At 39.6% G+C, this 27,409-nt stretch overlaps 1 protein-coding gene across 1 annotated transcript in view; it reads left to right on the top strand.

The window, feature by feature from the left end:
- UBR1 (ubiquitin protein ligase E3 component n-recognin 1) overlaps positions 1–20,138 on the top strand; it is a 162,977-nt gene extending 142,839 nt beyond the window's left edge. The window contains exons 45-47 of the mRNA XM_004010489.6: positions 12,771–12,941; positions 15,518–15,619; positions 17,487–20,138. Coding sequence (XP_004010538.1) covers positions 12,771–12,941; positions 15,518–15,619; positions 17,487–17,628 — 415 coding nt within the window. The 3' untranslated portion in view covers positions 17,629–20,138. The remainder of the gene's footprint in view (positions 1–12,770; positions 12,942–15,517; positions 15,620–17,486) is intronic.
- Positions 20,139–27,409: the final 7,271 nt, after the last annotated feature.

The following is a 27,409-nucleotide window of genomic DNA, read 5'->3' as shown; positions in this document are numbered from 1 at the left end:
TACAGTTTCAATTTCCATGCTTGTGATGGGTCTGTTAAGATTTTCTATTTCTTCCTGGTTCAGTTTTGGAAAGTTCTTCTTTTCTAAGAATTTGTCCATTTCTTCCAAGTTGTCCATTTTATTGGCATATAATTGCTGATAGTAGTCCCTTATGATCCTTTGTATTTCTGTGTTGTCTGTTGTGATCTCTCCATTTTCATTTCTAATTTTATTGATTTGATTTTTCTCCCTTTGTTTCTTGATGAGTCTGGCTAATGGTTTTGTCAATTTTATTTATCCTCTCAAAGAACCAGCTTTTGGCTTTGTTGATTTTTGCTGTGGTTTGTTTCTTTTGCATTTATTTCTGCCCTAATTTTTAAGATTTCTTTCCTTCTACTAACCTTGCAAGGAGATCCAACCAGTCCATTCTGAAGGAGATCAACCCTGGGATTTCTTTGGAAGGAATGATGCTAAAGCTGAAACTCCTGTACTTTGGCCACCTCATGAGAAGTTGACTCATTGGAAAAGACTCTGATGCTGGGAGGGATTGGGGACAGGAGGAGAAGGGAACGACAGAGGATGAGATGTCTGGATGGCATCACTGACTCTATGGACATGAGTCTAAGTGAACTCTGGGAGTTGGTGATGGACAGGGAGGCCTGGCGTGCTGTGATTCACAGGGTTGCAGAGAGTCGGACACGACTGAGCAACTGAACTGAACTGAACTAACCCTGGGGTTCTTCATTTCTTCCTTTTCTAGTTGCTTTAGGTGTAAAGTTAGGTTATTTATTTGACTTTTTCCTTGTTTCTTGAGGTTTGCCTGTATTGCTATGAACCTTCCTCTTAGCACTGCTTTTATAGTGTCCCACAGGTTTTGGGTGGTTGTGTTTTCATTTTCATCTGTTTCTATGCATATTTTGATTTATTTTTTGATTTCTTCTGTGATTTGTTCGTTATTCAGCAGCGTGTTGTTCAGCCTCCATATATTGGAATTTTTAATAGTTTTTCTCCTGTAATTGAGATCTAATCTTACTGCATTGTGGTCAGAGAAGATGCTTGGCATGATTTCAATCTTTTTGAATTTACCAAGGCTAGATTTATGTCCCAGGATGTGATCTATCCTGGTGAAGGTTCCGTGTGTGCTTGAGAAAAAGGTGAAATTCATTGTTTTGGAGTGAAATGTCCTATAGATATCAATTAGGTCTAACTAGTCTATTGTATCATTTAAAGTTTGTGTTTTCTTGTTAATTTTCTGTTTAGTTGATCTATCCATAGGTATGAATGGGGTATTAAAGTCTCCCACTATTATTGTGTTACTGTTAATTTCCCCTTTCATACTTGTTAGCATTTGTCTTACATTTTGCAGTGCTCCTATGTTGGGTGCATTTATATTTATAATTGTTATATCTTCTTCTTGGATTGATCCTTTGATCATTATGTAGTGTCCTTCTTTGTCTCTTTTCACAGCCTTTGTTTTAAAGTCTATTTTATCTGATATGAGTATTGCTACTCATGCTTTCTTTTGGTCTCTATTTGCATGGAATATCTTTTTCCAGCCCTTCACCTTCAGTCTGTATATGTCCCTTGTTTCTAGGTGGGTCTCTTGTAGACAGCATATATAGGGGTCTTGTTTTTGTATCCATTCAGCCAGTCTTTGTCTTTTGGTTGGCGCATTCAAATCATTTACATTTAAGGTAATTATTGATAAGTATGATCCTGTTGCCATTTACTTTATTGTTTTGGGTTCGGGTTTATACACCCTTTTCGTGTTTCCTGTCTAGAGAAGATCCTTTAGCATTTGTTGGAGAGCTGGTTTGGTGATGCTGAATTCTCTCAGCTTTTGCTTGTCTGTAAAGCTTTTGACTTCTCCTTCATATTTGAATGAGATCCTTGCTGGTTATAGTAATCTGGGCTGTAGGTCATTTTCTTTCATCACTTTAAGTATGTCCTACCATTCCCTCCTGGCCTAGAGTTTGGAGTTTCTATTGAAAGATCAGCTGTTATCCTTATGGGAATCCCCTTGTGTGTTATTTGTTGTTTTTCCCTTGCTGCTTTTAATATTTGTTCTTTGTGTTTGATCTTTGTTAATTTGATTAATATGTGTCTTGGAGTGTTTCACCTTGGGTTTATCCTGTTTGGGACTCTGGGTTTCTTGGACTTGGGTAGATTATTTCCTTCCCCATTTTAGGGAAGTTTTCAACTGTTATCTACTCAAGTATTTTCTCATGGTCTTTCTTTTTGTCATCTTCTTCTGGGACTCCTGTGATTCAAATGTTGGGACGTTTAACATTGTCCCAGGGGGTCTCTGAGATTGTCCTCATTTCTTTTAATTTGTTTTTCTTTTTTCCTCTCCGCTTCATTTATTTCTACCATTCTATTTTCTACCTCACTTATCGTATCTTCTGCCTCTGTTATTCTGTTAGTTCCCTCCAGAGTGTTTTTGATCTCATTTATTGCATTATTCATTGTATATTGACTCTTTTTTATTTCTTCTAGTTCCTTGTTAAACCTTTCTTGCATCTTCTCAATCCTTGTCTCCAGGCTATTTATCTGTAACTCCATTTTGTTTTCAAGATTTTAGATCATTTTCACTATCATTATTCGGAATTCTTTATCAGGTAGATTCCCTATCTCTTCCTCTTTTGTTTGGTTTGGTGAGCATTTATCCTGTTCCTTTACCTGCTGGGTAGTTCTCTGCCTCTTCGTCTTGTTTATATTGCTGTGTTTGGGGTGGCCTTTCTGTATTCTGGCAGTTTGTGGAGTTCTCTTTATTGTGGAGTTTCCTCGCTGTGGATGGGGTTGGACATGTGGCTTGTCAAGGTTTCCTGGTTAGGGAAGCTTGTGTTAGTGTTCTGGTGGATGGAGCTGGATTTCTTCTCTCTGGAGTGCAATGAAGTGTCCAGTAATGAGTTATGAGATGTCAGTGGGTTTTGTGTGACTTTGGGCAGCCTGTATATTGAAGCTTAGGGCTATATTCCTGTGTTTCTGGAGAATTTGCATGGTATATCTTGCTTTGGAACTTGTTGGCCCTTGGGTGGTGCTTGGTTTCAGTGTAGGTATGGAGGTGTTTGATGAGCTCCTGTCGATTAATGTTCCCTGGAATCAGGAGTTCTCTGGTGTTCTCAGGACTGGGACTTAAGCCTCCTGCCTCTGGTTTTCAGTCTTATTCTTACAGTAGCCTCAAGACTTCTCCATCTGTACAGCACCAATGATAAAACATCTAGGTTAAAGATGAAAAGTTTCTCCACAGTGAGGGACACCCAGAGAGGTTCACAGAGTTACATGGAGAAGAGAAGAGGGAGGAGGGAGATAGAGGTGACCAGGAGGAGAAGAGGGGCATCAAAGAGGAGAGAGCAAGCTAGCCAGTAGTCACTTCCTTATGTGCTCGCTATGTGCTCCTTATGTGCTCTGAGTCTGGACCACTCAGAGATATTCACGGAGTTATACAGAGAAGAGAAGAGGGAGGAAGGAGACAGAGGGGATGAAGTGGGGAATCAAAAAAAGAGAGACAGATCCAGCCAGTAATCAGTTCCCTAAGTATTCTCCACTGTCCAAAACACACAAAGAGATTCACAGAGTTGGTTAGAGAAGAGAAGAGGGAGGGAGGAGATAGAGGCAACCTGGTGGAGAAAAAGGAGAGTCCAAAGGGGGAGAGAGCAGTCAAGCCAGTGATCTCGCTCCCAAGTAAAAATGGGTGCTGAAGATTAGGTTCTTAAAGGTACAAAATTGATAACAAATACCAGAAAGCAAAGATTAAAACTCTAGAGTAGAGGTTGGATTCTCAAAAATATTAAAGAAAAAAACAAAGTCACAAAAATTATAAATATATATATATGAAGTTTGCTTTAAAAAATAGGGTCTTCTTTTTTTTTTTTTTTTTTTTTTGCAAAGTAATAGTAGGTTATAATGGAGAAAGCAATGGCATCCCACTCCTGTACTCATGCCTGGAAAATCCCAGGGACAGGGGGAGCCTGGTGGGCTGCCATCTATGGGGTCGCACAGAGTCAGACACGACTGAAGTGTCTTAGCAGCAGCAGCAGCAATAGGTGATAAAAATGAAAATTAAAGAAGTAATAGAGGACTTTAAATTTTTTTAAGTTTTTTTTTTTAATTTAAAGAATGATAATGGTAAAAATATATCTAGGACTTTGGTGTTGTTGTGGACAGTATGGGGTTCATTTTCAGATAGTTCCTTGATCCAGCTTATAATTCTCAAGATCTATAGGCCCCTTCCTATGTAGTTAGTGCTAACTACAGGGTTTTAATCTATTGCACCTGTTACTTCCAAGGCAGTTCCCTGTTTGTTTTAGCTGCTTCTGTTTGCTGGTCTCGTCAGTGTCTAATTTCCGCCCTGACACAAGGGGGCGGTGGTGGACACTTTTTTAGGCTCACTTGTTCAGTCGTGCTGTGGGGAGGGAGGAACACTGCTAACAAATAACACTGGCGTGTGCTCTGGTGTGTGCTCACAGTGTCTCGGCCACACTGGGTTTGCTCATGGTGTGTGTGCTTTCCCTGTCTACACTGCTTAGGTTGGTCTGCTGGGAACTGAGGCCGGCCCTGGGTTGTATGCACTTTCCAGGTCTAAACCGCTCAGGTTCAGATACTCGGGTACTCCACAAGGTGCAGACTCGGTTGGGCCTGTGTTTTGTGCCCTTCCCAGGTCCGAGCAGTTCAGGTGACCAGGTACTTGGCGAGCGTGGTCACTGCGACTTATCTCCTCCCCCGTCCCTGCTGCTCGGTTTTCTGGGTGTACAACCGGTGCACCTTCTCAGGTGTGCTGTGTGTCTTTTCTGGGAGCTGATCTCTGGCTGCGACCCTCCCAGTGGATGTTGACCGTCCAGAATCCCAAGAAGTCTTGGTTAGCAACAAAGCCTGCTTGCAGTTTGGTAGATGATGCCTTTTTATGGCCACGATTACCCCTTTCCCCCTCTGGCTGCCCTCGCTTGCCTGTCTCCGGTGGGGGATGGACGGGTCCACAGCCAGCTAGCTCTGCTCAGTCCTTTGTTCTGTGAGCAGGCCTGGCCGTGTCTTAGGTTAGGGCTTTTCATGGGATAGCTATCCCACAGTCTGGTTTTCTGTCTCAATTTAGGTCCCTCAGATTGCCCTCAGGGCATTCATGCTCCCCCTCCCCCCGCCGTGCTTACTCTAAGCAATGCAGCCGGCACCTCCCTTCCCAGCCCCCGCTTGCTAGTGGCGGATGCGGGCATCTGCACTGCTTCTCTACTGGTAGTTACCTTTGGGCACATAATCTGTGGGGTTTAATTATTTATTTATTTTTCCTCCCAGTTATGTTGCCCTCTGAGGTTCCAAGGCTCGCCACAGACTCACCAGTGAGAGTGTTTCCTGATGTTTGGAAACCTCTTTCTTAAGACTGCCTTACCCAGATGGATCTCTGTCCCTACCTCTTTGTCTTTCTTTTTATCTTTTATATTTTTCCTACCTCCTTTTGAAGACAATGGGCTGCTTTTCTGGGTGCCTGATGTCTTCTGCCAGCACTCAGAAGTTGTTTTGTGGAATTTACTCAGCGTTCAAATGTTCTTTTGATGAATTTGTGGAGGAGAAAGTGGTCTCCCCATCCTATTCCTCCACCATCTTAGGACCACCTCTCTTCCTTATTTTTGAAAGACTGTTTTTGCCCAATATCAGATTCTTGGTTGATAGTTTTTTTAGTTTGAGCACATTAAATGTATCATCATACTATTTTCTAGCCTCCATGGTTTCTGATGAGAAATCAGCAGTTTATTTTATTGAGGATCTCTTGTATGGGATAAGTTGCTTCTCTTTAGCTGCTTTCAAACTTCTCTCTTTGTCCTGGCTTTTAACAGTTTGGTTATAATGTGCCTAAGTGTGGATCTCTGAATTTATCCTGCTTATAATTCAGTTTGATTTTTGGATGTATAGACTCATATATTTCAACCAGTTTGGGAAGTTGTTAGCCATTATTAGTATTTCTTCAAATTTTCTTTCGTGTCTATTTATCTTGGACTTCTGTAATGCATGTGTATATTGGTATGCTTGATGGTGTTCCATTAATGCCTTAGGCTCTGTTCCTTTTTCTTCATCCCTTTTTATTGGTCTGCTCCTCTGACTCCATAATTTCAATTGCCCTGCCTTAAAATTCACTAGGAACCTACAGAGGAACCTGGAATTGGATAGGAACATGGAATGTTAGGGCCATGAATCAAGGCAAATTGGAGGTAGTCAAATAGGAGATGGCAAGAGTCAACATCGACATTTGAAGAATCAGTGAAATAAAATGGACTGGAATGGGTGAATTTAACTCAGATAACCATTATATCTACTACTGTGGGCAAGAATCCCTTAGAAAAAAATGGAGTAGCCATCATAGTCAACAAAAGAGTCCAAAACATAGTACTTGGATGCAATCTCAAGAATGACAGAATGATCTCTGTTTGTTTCCAAGGCAAACCATTCAGTATCACAGTAATCCAAGTCTATGCCCCGACCAGTAGTGCTGAAGAAGCTGAAGTTGAAACGGTTCTATGAAAACCTACAAGACCTTCTAGAACTAACACCCCAAAAAGAAGTCCTTTCATGATAGGGGACTAGAATGCAAAAGTAGGAAGTCAAGAAACACCTGCAGTAACGGGCAAGTTTGGCCTTGGAGTAAAGAATGAAGCAGGGAAGAGGCTAATAGAGTTTTGCCAGGAGAACGCACTGGTCATAGCAAACACCCTCTTCCAACAACACAAGAGAAGACTCTACACATGGACATCACCTGATGGTCAATACTGAAATCAGATTGATTATATTCATTGCAGCCAAAAATGGAGAAGCTCTATACAGTCAACAAAAACAAGACCAGGAGCTGACTGTGGCTCAGATCATGAACTCCTTATTATCAAATTCAGACTTAAATTGAAGAGAGTATGGAAAGCCACTAGACCATTCAGGTATGACCTAAATCAAATCCCTTACAGTTATACAGTGGAAGTGACAAATAGATTCAAGGGATTAGATCTGATATACAGAGTGCCTGATGAACTATGGATGGAGGTTCATGACATGTACAGGAGGCAGGGATCAAGACCATCCCCAAGCAACAGAAATGCAAAAAGGCAAAATGGTTGTCTGAGGAGGCCTTACAAATACCTGTGTAAAAAAGAGAAGTGAAAGGCAAAGGAGAAAAGGAAATATATTCCCATTTGAATGCAGAGTTCCAAAGAATAGCAAGGAGAGAAAGCCTTCCTCAGCAATCAATGCAAAGAAATAGAGGAAAACAATAGAATGGGAAAGACTAGAGATCTCCTCAAGAAAATCAGAGATAACAAAGGGAATATTTCATGCAAAGATGGGCACTGTAAAGGCCAGAATGGTATGGACCTAACAGAAGCAGCAGATATTAAGAAGTGGCAACAATACACAGAAGAAGTGTACAAAAAAGACCTTCACGACCAAGATAATCACGATGGTGTGATCACCAGCCTACAGCCAGACATCCTGGAATGGGAAGTCAAGCGGGCCTTAGAAAGCATCACTACAAACAAAGCTAGTGGAGGTGATGAAATTCCAGTGGAGCTATTTCAAATCCTAAAAGATGAGCTGTGAAAGTGCTGCATTCTATATGCCAGCAAATTTGGAAAACTCAGCAGTGGCCACAGGACTGGAAAAGGTCAGTTTTCATCCCAATCCCAAAGAAAGGCAATGCCTAAGAATGCTCAAACTACTACACAATTGCACTCATCTCACACGTTAGTAAAGGAATGCTCAAAATTCTCTAAGCCAGGCTTCAACAATACGTGAACTGTAAACTTCCAGATGTTCAAACTGGTTTTAGAAAAGGCAGAGGAACCAGAGATCAAATTGCCAACATCTGCTGGATCATGGAAAAGGAAGAGAGTTCCAGAAAAACATCTATTTCTGCTCTATTGACTATGCCAAAGCCTTTGACTGTGGATCACAATCAACTGTGGAAAATTCTGAAAGAGATGGGAATACAGACCACCTGACCTGCCTCTTGAGAAATCTGTATGCAGGTCAGGAAGCAACAGTTAGAACTGGACATGGAACAATAGACTGATACTAAACGGGAAAAGGACTCTATCAAAGCTATATTGTCACCCTGCTTATTTAACTTATGTGCAGAGTACATCATGTGAAATGCTGGACTGGATGAAGCATAAGCTGGAATCAAGATTGTCAGGAAAAATACCAATAACCTCAGATATGCAGATGACACCACCCTTATGGCAGAAGGTGAAGAAGAACTAAGGAGCCTCTTGATAAAAGTGAAAGAGGAGAGTGAAAAAGTTGGCTTAAAGCTCAACATTCAGAAAACTAAGATCATGGCCTCTGGTCCCATTACTTCATGGCAAATAGATGGGTAAACAGTGGAAACAGTGACAGACTTTATTTTGGGGGGCTGCAAAATCTGCAGGTGGTGACTGCAGCCATGAAATTAAAAGACGCTTGCTCCTTGGAAGGAAAGTTATGAACATCCTAGACAGCATATTCGAAAGCAGAGACATTACTTTGCCAACAAAGGTCCATCTAGTCGAAGCTATGGTTTTTCCAGTGGTCATGTATAGATGTGAGAGTTGAACTATAAAGAAAGCTGAGCACCGAAGAATTGATGCTTTTGAACTGTGGTGTTGGAGGACTCTTGAAAGTCACTTGGACTGCAAGGAGATCCAACTAGTCCATCCTAAAGGAAATCAGTCCTGAATATTCATTGGAAGGACTGATGTTGAAGCTGAAACTGCAGTACTTTGGCCACCTGATGCAAAGAACTGACTTATTGGAAAAGTCCCTGATGTTGGGAAAGATTGAAGGTGGGAGGAGAAGGGGACAACAGAGGATGAGGTGGTTGGATGGCATCGCCAACTCAATGGACATGAGTTTGAGTAAATTCCGCGAGTTGGCGATGGACTGGAAGGCCTGGCATGTTGCACTTCATGGGGTCGCAAAGAGTTGGACATGACTGAGTGACTGAACTGAACTGAAAATTTACTCTTTCTTCTGCATGCTTCTATATGCTATTCAACCTCTTTGGAAGCTTTTAATTTCTGCTATTGTACTTTTCCATTTGTTTCCTTTTTATAATTTCTTTTTACTAATATTCCCTATTGTTTCATATATTTTCCTAATTTCCTTAGTTTTTTCTTTTTTTTTAATCAATGGTTTCTTTTAAAGAGCATATTTAAGAGAGTTAAAATCTTTGTTTTTAGTGTGTTGGGCTTCCTTAGGGATAATTTTTGTCAATCTCTTTTTTTTCCTATGAGTGGTCTATACTTTTTCATTTCTTTGTAAGTTTTGTTGAGAATGGGACATTTTGAGTATTGTGATGTAATAACTCTGGAAATTAGAGACCCCCACCCATCCTAGGAACTGCCATTGTTGCTTGATAAAGGCTATAGTTATATTTGTTTTAGTCTTTTCCAAGCCTTTTTTGCAAAGACTCTACTCATTGTTGTGTGTTCTGGAACTGGAATCTCTGTTCCATTATCTCTGTGGTCAGCCAGTAACTGACAGAGATTTCCTTAAACGCCTGGATCCAGTAAGGAAAAAAAAAGAGAATGAAAAATATAGACTGTTTTGCCTCTTTAAATCCTCTCTACTATCATCATCACCAAGAAAGCTGCTTCAGCCCATGGGAGTTGAAACAATGGCTAGTCCCTGGGCCAGCCCCTCAGTGAACTGCCAGGCAAAATTAAGCTTACAACCCTAATTTTTTGAGGACAAGGTCCTTCTTGTCCACCTTGGCAGCAACACACTGCACCATAATTGAGGGCAGCCACCCCCATAGCTACCTGCTGTGGAGCTTGGGAATAAGGATGGTAATCTCTATCTAAAATGCCAAAATTCACTGAAAGTTACCAGCCTCTTTTCTGTCAGGCACTCCTTTGGACACTGCAAGTGTTTGTCCAGACTCAGTTCCCAAAATAATTGCTTCAGACAGTTCTTAAACCAGTGTGGTAGAGGAACCACACTGTTCTCAGCTTTGCAAGCAAGTAACACTCTTGGAAATATCTTTTATACATGTGTTTTTAGACACTGTTTTCCATGTAATACACTGTGGTGACCATACTCATGCACTGAAATAACACTGAAGAACTTTTTTTTTTCCAAACACAATCTTACATGGAAGCTCACTATTATATAGCAGTAATTATAACAGTAAAACAGATAACCCTGTGATTCAGATTTAACCCTGGGTACTGGGAAGAGGAGTACACTCCTTTCTTGGCACCATGTTCCTCCTACCTCAATCAGATTAAACACTATTCTAAAGCAGTGTTTCTCAAACTTTTTTTAATCTTTTTCTTCCATTTCACTGATCACTTCCAAATCAAAAAATACTGTTTGATAAAGACTAGTGAGAAGCAGTATAAACAAGTTACATTATAGTCATTGCTAATACCATATGTGAATTACCTGTTAGTTACTTCTATAAGAGAACAACATGAGCTTAAACCCATATTTCTATATGATAAAATTATGTTCTATAAAGTTAACAGTAATTTTCATTTTGCAGTTACCATCTTTAATATGATGCAAGTTGTTTGACTAGCATAAGATGAAGAACAGCACACCACCAGTGAAATGTCACTGAATGGAGAAATCAAATTCATATCTACTTTAGCCATTGGTGTCTGAATATTTCATAATGCAATCATGGTGCACATCCTGAAAATAATGAGCCAAAGTTACTATTGTTGCAGTTATGTATCCTTGATGCTCCAGTGGCATTACACACAACACCCATAGCAAATCAAACATGAAACTAGCAGTAACTTATAATTAAAAGGCAAGAATCTCAGTAGCCTGAAAATCAAAGCCTGTTCAAGACTCAGTTGATAATGTACCATTAACAAAGCGTCCTTTCCCCAAATTGCAGAAATTCCAGAGCTCAGTTGGGTATTTTGTAATATTTCCAAGCATTGTGCAACAACTAAACTTCTTAGTAAACCTAGTTAGGTCTCTCACTAAACATAAATAACTCTCAAATTTAAGGATACCAATTAGTAATTCCAGGTAACTGCCTCTATCTGTAAGGTGACTTATTAGTAGTCTTTAGTTATATGTTAAGTAACTTGCTGTCACTTGAAGGAACCAAAGGGAGAGGTTGCGTTTTAAGGTCATCTTAAGGGCTTGAAGAGCCATTCTTTGGCCTGCTCTGAGAATCACAGTCCTACAGGATGACTAATGAAATTGTCTTACTTAGTTATAACCATTGCTTTGAGCCACACAGCCAGGGGATATAACTGGCCCAGCAGGAGCTTGGGCAGCCCATTGCTCAGCCTCTATTCCCAGTTAGAATTTACTTCAATATCAGCTTCCTTGCTGCTTGTCTCATGCAGATTAAAGTCAGCCAACTAAAGAAATGGTTGTATCACTTACCTCTCAGCCCTTGAAAAATTAGCTGGATGATTTCAAAGATTGCACCCAGATCTAAATTCAGTGATTGTCCTAATCTTAGGGCTGCATTGGTACCACAGAGGTCCAGTGAATAAATGTTGGCTTCATTCAAGAGTGTCATGCAGTTGGCTCTTAGGCAGATCTGAGAAGAATGTTAATCATTAATCCAAGTGAAGATTCTCCTGGGTGATATTAGATATTATTGGTTTCAAGTAAAAATGAAAATAAATATTATGCTCTCTTCCAGTTTTATTTTTACTACCAGTTTTCATTAAAACTGAATCATTTCTAGGTAGAAGTGTGGCTGCTCAGTGACTGTTTTAGGCATCATCCCCATTTTCCTCTATAGGATGGAGTTCAGCCATTCTGTGCTAAATATGAAAGAAAATGCTGGCTTTATCCAAAAAGAGCAACATACTGGAAGTTAAACTAATCCCCACATCTGTAGGAGACAGGAATGGGATACCTGTGCACAGAATCCCGCTGCTCCTGTGTAGACAATGGTGGTTTTCGTATCTTGCCTAAGACACTGGACTTCAGAGAATAAATTGTTAATACCCTAATAAAAATTTGTGTTGGTGCTCTTTATTCTAACCCAACTGTGGGCATCACTAGATCTCTCCTGGGGTTGCATTTATTTCTTGCTGTGCAAATTGATGTTTGCTTTATATCCATTATATAGCAGATAGGAATATAAAACTCTCCCTTTCAGAGATAGCAATTATCACTTTAATATAGAGTGATAGACCCCTTAGGGGTCATTTATAGCAAACATCTGGCATATCACTGTGTTAAATGGCCAAATCTCATAGTACTACTTACTTAGTTCAAGCAAGTCAACTTTGTTACTTTTTCCTTCCAAAGACTTGACTGTATTTCTGGGTTGGAAGGTGCCTCAACTCAAAGACTGGGTCTCCCCTTTTCAAGCAAGCCTAAAGATCTTAATTCCCCAAAGAAGTGGAGGAAATGTGTTCAAACCCTTACTAAAAATTGTGGTTAAAACAACTGCCACAACATTAGGGACACAAACTTGACACAATCCAGAGGGGGGAAATTGGCTATAAATCAGTCGTGTCAAATGAAGACTCAATTCTCTAAATGCATCTCAATCTCAAGGCATATTTAATTGCCAGACTCTGGGAAATCACCAGAACCCTGCATATTCAAAAGTAAAAATTTCTTACTATGGATTAATCAGAAGACTTTTTGTTGTCTTAAGGAGAAATATTGAAGAAGAATCATCTAATTAAATGTTTCCTTGTCTTTTAGAGCTTGCTTCACTGCAAAGCTGCGAGTGCTGAAAACACTGCTAATACATCTGAAACACTGCTAAATATTATATATCCGTTGCTAACTGATTATCTTGCTTTTATTGTTTCTCCATCATATTAAATGCTTTCTTCCCTTTTGAGGTGCCCACGGTCTGCAGATGATGAGCGAAAGCACCCTGTCCTCTGTCTTTTCTGCGGAGCCATACTGTGTTCTCAGAACATTTGCTGCCAAGAAGTCGTGAATGGGGAAGAGGTGGGAGCTTGCATTTTTCATGCACTTCACTGTGGTGCTGGAGTCTGCATTTTCTTAAAGTAAGTAGGATGCTTCATAATGAACTTAGGGAATTTGAGTCCAGTCTAGAGGCCATTATGGCAGGACAGTATGTTGATAGGATAAGATCTGTCAGAAGTTAGAGCACAGACTTGTTATTCACATGCAATTGAAATAGTTTTAAAAATTAGTAGTTAAAAAATAGGAATCTATTCACATTTTTATTATTTGTGGAAAACCTTAAATATGAAACTTTATATTGATTATTCTGCTATTGTGTAAAACTCAGGTAGAATGAAAGAGTTCAGAGTCTTAAAACTTAAATTTTCAAAGGACATGTAAATTTTTACTTTATATTGTTCTTTGAACGTTTTAATTTTCTTCACTTTCTTCTGTCAATCAACCATTTGCCTGGGTGTATTAGCAAATGACTGAGAACAGACGAGTAATCTCTCATATCTATGAAAGAAGAGTGCAAGTTCCTGAGAGAGAGAGAGAATTCAAAGTCTGTGGCATGTGCTTTTTCTCTCCATTCTCTCCATGTAATATAGTTTCTGTTTACATAAACCCAAACATCTCGCACACTGGGGAATATATAATCACTGCTTCTCAGCATCTGTTGGAACAAGGGGAATAAGTGCATGGAAGCCAAGTTCAAACATCTATTTTCTTTTAGGAAATCTACAGCAAGTCACCTACTACCTATTCCAACTGTTTATTTTATCATCTCTCTAGAGAACTTCAGTTCAGTCACTCAGTCATGTCCGACTCTTTGTAACCCCATGAATTGCAGCACGCCAGGCCTCCCTGTCCATCACCAACTCCCGGAGTTCACTCAGACTCGCGTCCCATCGAGGCAGTGATGCCATCCAGCCATCTCATCCTCTGTCGTCCCCTGCTTCTCCTGCCCCCAATCCCTACCAGCATCAAAGTCTTTTCCAGTGAGTCAACTCTTCACATGAGGTGGCCAGAGTACTGGAGTTTCAGCTTTAGTATCATTCCTTCCAAAGAAATCCCAGGGTTGATCTCCTTCAGAATGGACTGGTTGGCTCTCCTTGCAGTCCAAGGGACTCTCAAGAGTCTTCTCCAACACCACAGTTCAAAAGCATCAATTCTTTGGCACTCAGCCTTCATTATAGTCCAACTCTCACATCCATACATGACTACTGGAAAAACCATAGCCTTGACTAGATGGATCTTAGTTGGCAAAGTAATGTCTCTGCTTTTGAATATGCTATCTACGTTGGTCATAACTTTTCTTCCAAGGAGTAAGTGTCTTTTAATTTCATGGCTGCAGTCACCATCTGCAGTGATTTTGGAGCCCCAAAAAATAAAGTCTGACACTTTCCACTGTTTCCCCATCTATTTCCCATGAAGTGATGGGACCAGATGCCATGATCTTCGTTTTCTGAATGTTGAGCTTTAAACCAACTTTTTCACTCTCCTCTTTCACTTTGATCAAGAGGCTTTTTAGTTTCTCTTCACTTTCTGCCATAAAGGTGGTGTCATTTGCATATCTGAGGTTCTTGATATTTCTCCCGGCAGTCTGGATTCCAGCTCGTGTTTCTTCTAGTCCAGCGTTTTTCATGATGTATTCTGCATAGAAGTTAAATAAGCAGAGTGACAATATACAGCCTTGACGTACTCCTTTTCCTATTTGGAACCAGTCTGTTGTTCCATGTCCAGTTCTAACTGCTGCTTCCTGACCTGCATACAGATTTCTCAAGAGGCAGGTCAGGTGGTCTGTATTCCCATCTCTTTCAGAATTTTCCACAGTTGATTGTGATCCACACAGTCGAAGGCTTTGGTATATTCAATAAAGCAGAAATAGATGTTTTTCTGGACCTCTCTTGCCTTTTCGATGAACCAGTGGATGTTGACAATTTGATCTCTGGTTCCTCTGCCTTTTCTAAAACCAGCTTGAACATCAGGAAGTTCATGGTTCAAGTATTGCTGAAGCCAGGCTTGGAGAATTTTGAGCATTACTTTCCTAGCGTGTGAGATGAGTGCAATTGTGCAGTAGTTTGAGCATTCTTTGGCATTCCCCTACACAAACATTATTTTTATTTTTCCATTTCTCTGCTCTAAGAGTCCCAGGTATCTTCAAGATTGCAGTGGTTCTTTATAATGTGTACTCTTAGAGGCTGGCTCTAACCAGAAAAGGCATGACACTTCCATAGATGACCTTCTTTCTGGCCCAGGGTTATCAGACTAGGAGATGTGGTTCTGTTGTTTGGTTAAGTTCCCTCTCCCACCTCCAGGTCATAGATCAGGAAAGAGGGCAGATACAACCCTAGCCACTATTTTCCAGGGTACCTATGGTTCAAACAGAATACCCTTCTTCCTCTCTTCAGTATATTTAGTCAGTACTACTGGCTGACCCCATTTCCCTAAATCCATGGATCCTTTCCCATAGCATCAACAAAAATAGCAGTGTTCATTTTCTTTTATTTAGACAAACACAATTTAGTCTACTTGTCTATGTTTATGTTATCTTTATACTGAATTCCTAACAAGACACCTGTGGCCATTTCTTTTCTCTAGATTAACTGATGCAATGCCTGTTATTTGCATACATGCACTTCCTAATATTCCTGTCATTTGTTTTGTCCTTCAGAATCAGAGAGTGTAGAGTGGTCCTGGTTGAAGGTAAAGCCAGAGGCTGTGCCTATCCAGCCCCTTATTTAGATGAATATGGAGAAACAGATCCTGGCCTGAAGTAAGTTTTTTTTTTTTTTAATTTTACTCACGTTATTGTACATGGATGGTAGCAGGTCTTTAAACACAAAAGCTAGTGTTACATATTGAGAGAGATTTTAAATAGCAATAAGTTGAAAATGTTAAATATCATGCTATCCTAAATGTAACAAATAATTTTCAACAACTTTGTGCTTCTCCAAAATTTGAGGGTAGGGTCTTCCCTGGTGGTCCAGTGGCTAAGACTCCCCACTTCCACTACAGGGGACACAGGTTTGATCCCTGCTCAGGGAACTAAGATCCTGTATGCCATGTGGAGGCCCAAAAAAAAACACAGAAAACAAATTGAGGGTAATAACTTCTCCAAAATTTTTAGACCCAAGTCATCCTAAAATTTGAATTCTCTATTATTTTTAATCAGCCTTTCTTTAGAATTACCTAAAAGGTTTAATTGATGTTGATATATAAAAGAAAGAAAATCCATGGTGTCCAGTGAAGGAGCTTGGTTTAAAATGGATATTCATAGTTCAATACTTGAAACTTTTTATTAGCCAGCTATGTCAGCCTCCTTTGTTCCCAAGCATTAGCAAAAATACTTAGAATCCTGGAATTTTCTATATCCTTCACTGATGTTAACAACTGGAGTACCACCCATGGGTATGAGAAAAAAAAAAGTAGATAAAGGTTAGATCCCCTTACCATAAACTGTCTCTCTTTGTTTAACTGGAAGTTTGTTCTTTTGAAGTGTATTACTCAATATGAATTGGCTTTTTAAATGAGGTTTGGAATTTCTTTGTTCATACAGGAAATTGTTTTTACTGTAACAGCTTTTAACCTGTATAGAGAAGGTCTTTGGATTCAGAAAGAAAAATGCTGGGTGGTGAAAGTAGTTAATGATTGAAGATAGGTCTGAGTTGTTCCAGGAAGGTGTGAAGAAGCAGAATTTTTAAATTAGTTAGGTGATATGAAACTACTCAACCAGATGAGACATGCGAGTACCTCAAGGCTGAGAATCTCACAGTTTTCCTTCATTGGCAATAGCCAAACTTCAGTCATTTTGGATTAGTTGTTATACAGTGTTACAAACTGTGTGAATGAGGCCAAAAAGCCATTAAAGACCCACTTAGGCTAGCAACTCAAAATTGAGTAGAACTGCGTCAAGTTATAAACCTTTCTGGTGACTTAAATGAGGTCCCATAATGCCCACGGTATGTGAAAGTATTAGTCACTCAGTAGTGTCCAACTCTTTGTGACCCAGTGAACTGTAGCCCGCCAGGCTCCTCTGTCCCTGGAATTTTCTAGGCATGAATACTGGAGCGGGTAGCCATTCCCTTCTCCAGGGAATATCCCCAACTCAGGGACCCAACCCAGGTCTTCTGCATTGCAGGCAGATTCTTTACCATATAAGCCACCAGGTAAACCCAAATATATTTGGTCTTTCCTAGCATAGCACAATGCATACATGCTCAGTCATGTCCAACTGTTTGTGACCCCATGGACTGTAGCCTACCAGGCTCTTCTGTCCATGGGATTCTCCAGGCAAGAATACTGGACTGGGTTTCCATTTTCTATTCCAGGGGATTTTCCAGACCCAGGGATCAAACCTGAGTGTCCTGCATCTCCTGCATTGCAGGCAGATTCTTTACCACTGAGTCACCTGGTATATTTGACCTATTTTTCTGAATCAAGGAGTAGGTGTCTGCCTCATTAGCCAAGTGACTGATCCAGGTCATGGTGATCACTGTTGAAGGGAAAATATACTTTTTAAAACCTTGTCCTGGTGATTCCACCCAGCTCCAAGAGTATCTCAAACATTCAGTATAATTTAAACAATAAAGATATGACATTGCTTGATTCAAACTTACATGTTTTGTTATTTTCTCCTAAAGGAGGGGCAACCCCCTTCATTTATCTCATGAGCGGTATCGGAAGCTCCATTTGGTGTGGCAACAGCACTGCATCATTGAAGAGATTGCCAGGAGCCAGGAAACTAATCAGATGTTATTTGGATTCAACTGGCAGTTACTGTGAGCTCCAGCTCCACCTGGGAACAATCACGAATGAAGACAGGAATGAAGACTGATTCAAAATTATGGAGACCTTGCTGAAGGCTGGGGAAGGGTTGGAGGGTCTTTTGCTCCATGTCCAGATTCACATACATCAATAAAATATTCCTTAATGGAGTATTTCTTTCAGTTAGCAAACATATGCTTAAAAGGGGGAAAAAAAACCATAGATTAATCTGTTTTATGTTCCAGAAAACTAAAGAATTGCTTCTTTACCCCAAGTGTCTGATTCTGCTAATAGTTCCAGAAAACTCATTTTCCTGCATCATCTGTCCCATTTCACTCCATCCATCTGAAAAGTGAAGTCACATCAAGCAGTTGGCGAGCATTCTTATATATTGTTTAACTCTTCTACAATTTGGTGTTCCCCCCCCCGCCCAAATTTGGTTTAGCTAATGGATCACTGACAAGATTTTAATGATCTGTGATAGTCTTCCTTGCAGCTAAAGAGGAATTCAGAAACCATGTGGTATACTTCAGTTGAGAAAATTTTCTTAAAAGTAAACATTTTATTAATATGTCTCTCTTAAGGAAAAGCCCCCCATGTTGCACTTACTGTTTCAGCCAGAAATTAGATTTCTGTATGGAGTTTCCGTTTCTACGGCAGATTTCTGCTGGTATGGAAAAGCTTTTTTTCCTTGAGGTCAAATTTCTGTAGACCTCAAGAAGAGTTAGGATAATGTATTCATAATTTATCCCTGATGTGACAAAGCCTGCAGTCCTCACCTCTGATGGTGAAGATTAGCTTTCTTGGGTTTTGAAATTATAGTTTCCATTTTACAAAGGCAAGTTTCTAAAATGAATTCGCTTATCTCTTGATTGTGGCACCACTGTATTTAATTCAGAAACCTGTTGCAGTTCTGTTTAAACTATCTATAGAATGAGAGTAAAAAAATTCCCCCAATGAGTGGAGCATTGGATGTAAATTAGAACAATCAGATTTAAGCCTGTTCTGTAACCTTCTAATGTCTTTGTAAGACAGATCCTTCATTTGTTATCTTTGTGTAAACTTCTCATAAGCTCTGGGTAGATGATGCATACAACCAACCAAAAAAGCCATGTGATCAGTGGTCTGTGTCCTGTTATATATAACATGCTGTGGTTGAGCCATCTTGTTTATAAATAACAGAGCTCTCCTGAATCTCTGCATAGACTTCTTGGCTTTAACTTTTTATATCAAGAACTTGGAATATAAAACAGAAGGCAGAAGAGAAATTGAGATCTTATATTTTAACTTCTGTTGTCTCTGGGATAAAGTTAGAAGTTGGAAAAATGCATTCAGAGACTATCTTATTTTGCCTTTGGTGACCACGGTCATATGTGTTTAAATGTTTTCCTACCTTCTTTTTGCTCAGCAAAAGCAAGCAAATAAAAATATATTTGCAAATTGGTGATACACATTTGGGGTTAGGTTTTTTGGTATCTTTATGTAACATAAGAAGGTGAATTTTTCAATAAGGGATTGGCATGAACAAGTATCAGAATCACAATCATGATTTTCTACTTGAATAATTATCATTCAGAAAATATCAGGAAGTATTAATAGATACAACTCTAGTGAACAGTCTATAACTAGTGATGGATGAGGATTAGAAATTTCAGTATTCAGTTTGTCAAATTTACCAGTATGACGAAATGATTACATTTCCCTTTATTTCTTATATAATTTGTTGGATGGATTGTCTGGAAAGGTTTGAGCCATTTGCCTGGGAAACAGAAGATTCTTCCCTAATCAGTTGGCCCCAGTTTAGCAAAGATAAACTGCTTTTTCATTTCTAGCCTTTTCCTATCCATTTCATAAATCCTAGAGTTAGGCTCTCAAGCTGCCAGAGGGACTATCCTGCAGTGGCCAGTCAGATCTTTACTGCCAAAGAATCCATTTCCTGTTGAGTTCCCTTTCCTGAGGTTGACTCAGATTTCTGCACTGCCGATGAACTTGTGTTCTCAATGCTGCCCCCAGCCCACAGGATTTCTAATTATGTTCAAATATCCTCGTTGTTTGCCTTCATCATTGTAAACAATTTAAAAGCTTATGAAGTTTGCTCTAAAAATGAGCAAAAAGTCACTTTATTTTCTATAGTGTATTATGTGGAGGAACTGGTTCAACAGATTGGCTCCAAGACTGTGTTTTCCTAATGTTTGGTGAGGGGCTGGAAGGAATTTTAATGATGCAGTGAAGAAGAACATATATCTGTGTAATTAATTTATTATGTTGGTATATGGGCTGTGAGTTCACCCTTTAGTGGTCATTTGTCATTTCGTAACAACTATGCATTTGGTTCACTGTGATGATCATCTATATTTAGTGACTGCAACATGTTTATACCACTGATTCAAATTCCATCCATGATGAAGTTATACAAATAATGCATATATTGATATCTTTTATTGAAAAATGTAAATTTAAAACTTGTATAATGTTCTGTGCTTTTTGAAATAAAATATCTTATATGTGTATATTTAAAAAGAAAGAAAGGGACTTCTCATGTTTGGGGATTTGGGTTTGAAGTATAAAAAACCATACCTAGAATGGAGCTCTAGCTAAAAGTTAATATTTGTCAGCCCCGACAAACTCTTAAAAACACATAGGCATTTTGTGTAATTGTCTCCAAACTTTTTGACCATATACTCTATCAGTAAATTATTTTACCTTCTTTGTTTAGGGGCTTTCTCAGCACATACTGACAGATATCATCTTCTTTGGAGAGACTGAAAAGCTTGCAGATTCCACTAGCTTCTTTGGCCCCAGGCAGTGAGGCACAGTAACATCAGTGAGTCCGGGAATATCCTCGTCCTTTTTTTCACGATGACCAGATTGAGAACACTCAGACTGGCTTCCACAATGCAACTTCCTACAGATTTGTTCTGGCTTTCTCTAGTCCTCCTTGGTCTGTAATAGGAGTGTCCCTAACCCAGTAGCAGGTGGACCCAGCCATGGGTCAAGACACCCTGCTTCATGGAGAAACCCTGTTGTCATTCCCACCACTGATTCAGCCCATGTATAACCCTTCCATTCTTCACCCAGAGTGTCAGCAGCAACTTCTGTGGTGACATGCTTCTCATAAGAGGTATGAAGTTTTCATTCATCATCCATTTCAATGAGTTTCTGGCAGCCAGTGGCAGGGAAAGAAAAGTTCAGCTTCATTCTGAAGCAGCTGACTGCCTCCGAGTCACTAACACAAAGCTCACCTATTTTTAAAAAAATTGGATGAGCTAACAGTCAGATGAACATTAAAGAGATGAACCTAATTTTAAAATGGGCAAGAGATTTGAATAGATTTTTCTCCCCAAAGAAGATGTAAATTGCCAATAAGTTCATGAAAAAAGGTGCATTAGTCATTCAGTTCAGTCACTCAGTCGTGTCCAACTCTTTGTGACCCCGTGAACCGCAGCACGCCAAGCCTCCCTGTCCATCACCAAGTCATTCAGTTCAGTCGCTCAGTCATGTCCGACTCTTTGCGACACCATGAATCTCAGCACGCCAGGCCTCCCAGTCCATCACCAACTCCCGAAGTTCACTCAGACTCGCGTCCATTGAGTCGGTGATGCCATCCAGCCATCTCATCCTCTGTCGTCCCCTTCTCCTCCTCCCCTCAATCCCTCCCAGCATCACAGTCTTTTCCAATGAGTCAACTCTTCACATGAGGTGGCCAAAGTACTGGAGTTTCAGCTTTAGTATCATTCCTTCCAAAGAAATCCCAGGGCTGATCTCCTTCAGAATGGACTGGTTGGATCTCCTTGCAGTCCAAGGGACTCTCAAGAGTCTTTTCCAACACCACAGTTCAAAAGCATCAATTCTTCAGCGCTCAGCCTTCTTCACAGTCCAACTCTCACATCCACACATGACCACAGCAAAAATCATAGCCTTGACTAGATGGACCTTAGTCAGCAAAGTAATGTCTCTGCTTTTGAATATGCCATCTAGGTTGGTCATAACTTTTCTTCCAAGGAGTAAGCGTCTTTTAATTTCATGGCTGCAATCACCATCTGCAGTGATTTTGGAGCCCAAAATAAATAAAGTCTGACACTGTTTCCCCATCTATTTCCCATGAAGTGATGGGACCAGATGCCATGATCTTCTTTTTCTGAATGTTGAGCTTTAGGCCAACTTTTTCACTCTCCTGTTTCACTTTCATTAAGAGGCTTTTAGTTCTTCTTCACTTTCTGCCATAAGGGTGGTGTCATCTGCATATTTGAGCTTATTGATATTTCTTCCGGCAGTCTGGATTCCAGCTTGTGTTTCTTCCAGTCCAGCGTTTCTCATGATGTATTCTGCATAGAAGTTAAATAAGCAAGGTGACAATATACAGCCTTGATGTACTCCTTTTCCTATTTGGAACCAGTCTGTTGTTCCATGTCCAGTTCTAACTGCTGCTTCCTGACCTACATACAGATTTCTCAAGAGGCAGGTCAGGTGGTCTGGTATTCCCATCTCTTTCAGAATTTTCCACAGTTCATTGTGATCCACACAGTCAAAGGTTTTGGCATAGTCAATAAAGCAGAAATAGATGTTTTTCTGGAACTCTCTTGCTTTTTTGATGATCCAGCGGATGTTGGCAATTTGATCTCTGGTTCCTCTGCCTTTTCTAAAACCAGCTTGAACATCAGGAAGTTCACGGTTCACATATTGCTGAAGTCTGGCTTGGAGATTTTTGAGCATTCCTTTACTAGCATGTGAGATGAGTGCAATTATGCAGTAGTTTGAGCATTCTTTGGCATTGCCTTTCTTTGGGATTGGAATGAAAACTGACCTTTTCCAGTCCTGTGGCCACTGCTGAGTTTTCCAAATTTGTTGGCATATTGAGTGCAGCTCTTTCACAGCATCATCTTTCAGGATTTGAAATAGCTCAACTGGAATTCCATCACCTCCACTAGCTTTGTTCGTAGCGATGCTTTCCAAGGCCCACTTGACTTCACATTCCAGGATGTCTGGCTCTAGATGAGTGATCACATCATCATGATTATCTGGGTCGTGAAGATCTTTTTTGTACAGTTCTTCTGTGTATTCTTGCCACCTCTTCTTAATATCTTCTGCTTCTGTTAGGTCCATACCATTTCTGTCCTTTATTGAGCCCATCTTTGCATGAAATATTCCCTTGATATCTCTAATTTTCTTGAAGAGATCTCTAGTCTTACCCATTCTGTTGTTTTCCTCTATTTCTTTGCACTGATCGTTGAAGAAGGCTTTCTTATCTCTTCTTGCTATTCTCTGGAACTCTGCATTCAGATGCTTATATCTTTCCTTTTCTCCTTTGTTTTTCACCTCTCTTCACAGCTATTTGTAAGGCCTCCTCAGACAGCCATTTTGCTTTTTTGCATTTCTTTTCCATGGGGATGGTCTTGATCCCTGTCTCCTGTACAGTGTCACGAACCTCATTCCATAGTTCATCAGGCACTCTATCTATCAGATCTAGGCCCTTAAATCTATTTCTCACTTCCACTGTATAATCATAAGGGATTTGATTTAAGTCATACCTGAATGGTCTAGCGGTTTTCCCTACTTTCTTCAATTTGAGTCTGAATTTGGTAATAAGGAGTTCATGATCTGAGCCACAGTCAGCTCCTGGTCTTGTTTTTGTTGACTGTATAGAGTTTCTCCATCTTGGTACAATGTCACGAACCTCATTCCATAGTTAATCAGGCACTCTATCTATCAGATCTAGGTTCGTGACATTCCACCAAGTCATTAGGGAAACGCAAATCAAAATCACACTGAAGTATTGCTACATACCCACCAGAATGGCTGTCTTTTAAAGACAGATAATGTGTTGGTGAGGATGTGGAGAACTGGGACCAAATACAGGCAGTCCTCACTTTGTACAGTAATGAATTACTGCATATATGGTCATGTAAGCTGAAACCATAGAAAGCAATCTTAGTAATCAATGGGAAAGGTACAATTGTTCTATGGCCTTAAAAATTTTTGGTCAAAAATTCTTACTGTCAGTTGTAAAAGAATTGGGAAATGAAAATAGTAAAAATAATATTTATGTAGTACAATATAATTTATAACATTAGAAACATTGAAAATTAACGTGTTTTTTTTCTAAAAGTTACAAGAAAATAACAAGCATGCCTGCCTTCTCTTTGTATAACTTATGATGATACAAAGTGAGCATCTTTTCTACGCATTGGCAAATTGTCACATTTCTAAGTTTGGATCAGCTTCCAGAGTTTTACCCTTTTGTGTTCCAAAACCGTGAAATACTTCCAAGAGTTCCTTTAGTGTGAAGATTTTTGGTGTTCCTTCCAGAACATTCATCATAACCATATATATATATTTTGAAGTTTGCCTTCACTAGCTTCTGACACCGAGTCTCTCAAATAGCAGTAGTCTCTCAAATTCCATAGTTAATTACTATTCCTATAACTCCAGTATAACTTATAAAACATCTAGATTTGACTCGAATTTCACTTCCAGCATTATCACTTGAGTCTCTTTGCTGCATTTTTATCTTTGTTGGCCATTCCCTGTTTTGGTTGTCCATTTTTGTAAAATGTCACATAGATTTATTACTGGGAGACAGGGAGACAACACAACTATATGCTTTGCCCTCCATCACTGAGCTGAACAACAGATTTGTAATGTCCAATCACCAGCAAATTCTGAAAGAAGTTACAGAATTGGTCACTGATCATGACACACATCTGTTATTTAATGATTTGTGGATTGAAGAGCTAGCCATGTAATTTGCACTTTATGAAATTACTCAGTTATATACCATCATAAGTGAAATTTGAACTGTTTTGTTGACTAATTTTAATAAATTAAAACATGGTAACTGGAAAATCTTGCATGTAGGAACTGTACAGGCTGAGGATATCTTGTAGTAGAGCAGCAACTTTCCTAAAGCAAATCTACAGGATATAAAAGGATGAGTAGACACATTAATAAAGGAGACTTTAACAAACATCTCACGATCCTAGATAAAGTGGACAAAGAATTAAGAAGAATATAGTAGACCTAAACAACATAATCAGTGTGTTGGTTGGGTCCTACAGTAAGCAGATACTGAGACAGATTTGGGAGCAAAAAAGGTTTAAGTTGTTGCACTAAGCCATTCATTCAGTCACAACTGGGCAAGGGAGTACCCAGAAGTGTCCAAGTAGATCATCTAAATTCCACACATGTTCCTTCCTTAATCCAAGAGCCGCCCTACCTTCTGCTCATCCAGGTCAATTGCCCCTGCCAAAATGGCAACTCCTTTACTCGCTTGCTAGTTGCATGCAGTCCAAAAGACCACAAGCCATAGTTTATAGTTTAGAAGGACCCTTGCTGTGTCCCCCGGCAAGAGTGAACCACTTTGGGGGACCAAGACATCTAACTGTGAAGAGCCCAGAATTGCAAGGACAGAAAGCACAGAATTCTCTAGGGAGTCATTTAAGATGTGAGTTGGAGTGACTGCTTGATTCCTGAATTCTAAGTATTCTTCTTGGTAGAAACACAGTTTCTGATATTCAGTGTGTTCCATGTGTTTTATAAATAAGTTAATTTGTATCATTTTTAATATCATAAATTTTAATATTTTCCATTAGAGGTATTTGATATTTACTGGTAATAAACATTTTTTCTTTTCTCTTCCAGTATTTATACCTTATTTCTTCCTTTACTAAATGGATGGGAGAATAGAGTGTGGTTACTTAATACCAAGAGTGAAAATTGATCATAAAAAAGCTTTGTAAGTGATACTCAGGGCAGTGAGGAAATCACTAATATTGTTTTCATAGATGAAGAATAATGTGATCGGATTTGCAGTTAGCAAGAGCTTTCTGGCTACCCTGTGGAAGAAACAAAAGACACTGCGAGACTGGAAAGAAGACCAGCTAGAAGCCTCAGCTGAAGTAATGAGATAAGAAGTGATGGCCTAAGAAGGAGAGTGGCAACTGGAATGGAGAGGAATTGGTTTTTAAAAGATAAAATATGTCTATCTCCATTTAGCACAATCAACTGTGATTTTAATAAGCTAATCAACACATATTTCAAGTCATTTTGAGGACAGACATTTCCTTTAGGGGAAATTCATCTCCAGAAGACACTAAAAAGAACTTTATAATAAATATCATCACACTGTTAACAAAAATGACTTGAAACAAATGAACCTATCAGGCTCAGTGTAAAATATGAAAATAATACAATTCAATGAATGAAAAATCAGTTACTGGAATTTATTTTCCTATGGACAAGCCTCAGTCAGGGGAGGTCACAAGTTGTCTGTGGCAGCTTCTGGAACTAGTTAGCTAAATTGTAATCGTTGATGTGGTCCTCGATAAACAATATAGATGAACTGAAAAAAGTAAATTACCTCCTGTTGTCATTGTTCAATCACTATGTCGTGTCTGACTCTTTGCGACCCTGTGGACTATAACATACCAGGCTCCCCTGTCCTTCACTCATCTCCCAGAGTTCGCTCAAATTCATGTCTGTCGAGTTGGTGATGCTATCCAGCAATCTCACCTTCTGTTGCCCTCTCTCCTTTCGCCTTCGATCTTTCCCAGAATCAGGGTCTTTTCCATCAGTCAGCTCTTCCCATCAGGTGGCCAAAGTGTCGGAGCTTCAGCTTCAGCATCAATCCTTCCAATGAATATTCAGGACTGATTTCCTTAGGATTGACCCGTTTGATCTTGCACTTAAACAGACTCTCAGTCTTCTTCACCACAATTCAAAAGCATCAGTTCTTCAGTGCTCAGCCTTCTCTATGGTCCAACTCTCACATCCATACATGCCTACAGCTTTGACTAGATGGACCTTTGTCAGCAAAGTGTTGACTCTGTGTTTTAATATGCTGTCTGAATTTGTCATACCTTTGCTTCCAAGGAGCAAGTGTCTTTTAATTTCATGGTTGCAGTCAACATCTGCAGTGATTTTGGAACCCAGGAAAGTAAAATCTGTGTCTGCTTCCACTTTTTCCCCTTCTATTTGCCATGAAGTGATGGGACCAGATGCCATGACCTTAGTTTTTTAATGTGTTTTAAGTCAGCTTTTACCTTGATGTACTACCTACTAAATTTCTGGAAATTTCACTTGTCATCTGCAGATGTATTTTGTAGAACATTCAATATCCAAGTAACACCACCAGAAAGATATTTTTAAAGATCATATTTATCATCATCATCTGATTTCTAAAAATTATATAAATCCCTATCCACTGGATAGTCAGCTTTGATTAAGACAAAATCGAAGAGCCTGTTCTATTTCAATACAGCTAGCAGTGGAATACTATGGCCACCAGGGTGCGCTATTAGCATTGCCAGTCAGTTATTCTACTTTAAAATCACAGAAAACCATTCAGCTTTTGGAGCTGCTAATCACTGAACGAGATTGAAAATCACTCATTTTTCCAGACTGTTGCAGACACAGATCAGGAATCACATCACCTCACCACTTTCTCATTTGAAAATTGTGAGTATCCAGTAAAAAGCCTCTTGATGAAAGTGAAACAGGAGAGTGAAAAAGTTGGCTTAAAGCTCAACATTCAGAAAACAAAGATCATGGCATCTGGTCCCATCACTTCATGAGAAATAGATGGGGAAACAGTGGAAACAGTGTCAGACTTTATTTTGGGGGCTGCAAAATCACTGCAGATGGTGACTGCAGCCATGAAATTAAAAAACGCTTACTCCTTGGAAGGAAAGTTATGACCAACCTAGATAGCATAGTAAAAAGCACAGACATTACTTTGCCAACAAAGGCCCATCTAGCCAAGGCTATGGTTTTTCCTGTGGTCATGTACGGATGTGAGAGTTGG

The sequence above is a fragment of the Ovis aries genome, chromosome 7 (assembly GCF_016772045.2).
Source record: "Ovis aries strain OAR_USU_Benz2616 breed Rambouillet chromosome 7, ARS-UI_Ramb_v3.0, whole genome shotgun sequence".
Classification (NCBI taxonomy): domain Eukaryota; kingdom Metazoa; phylum Chordata; class Mammalia; order Artiodactyla; family Bovidae; genus Ovis; species Ovis aries.
This window is presented reverse-complemented; position numbering and strand designations above follow the sequence as displayed.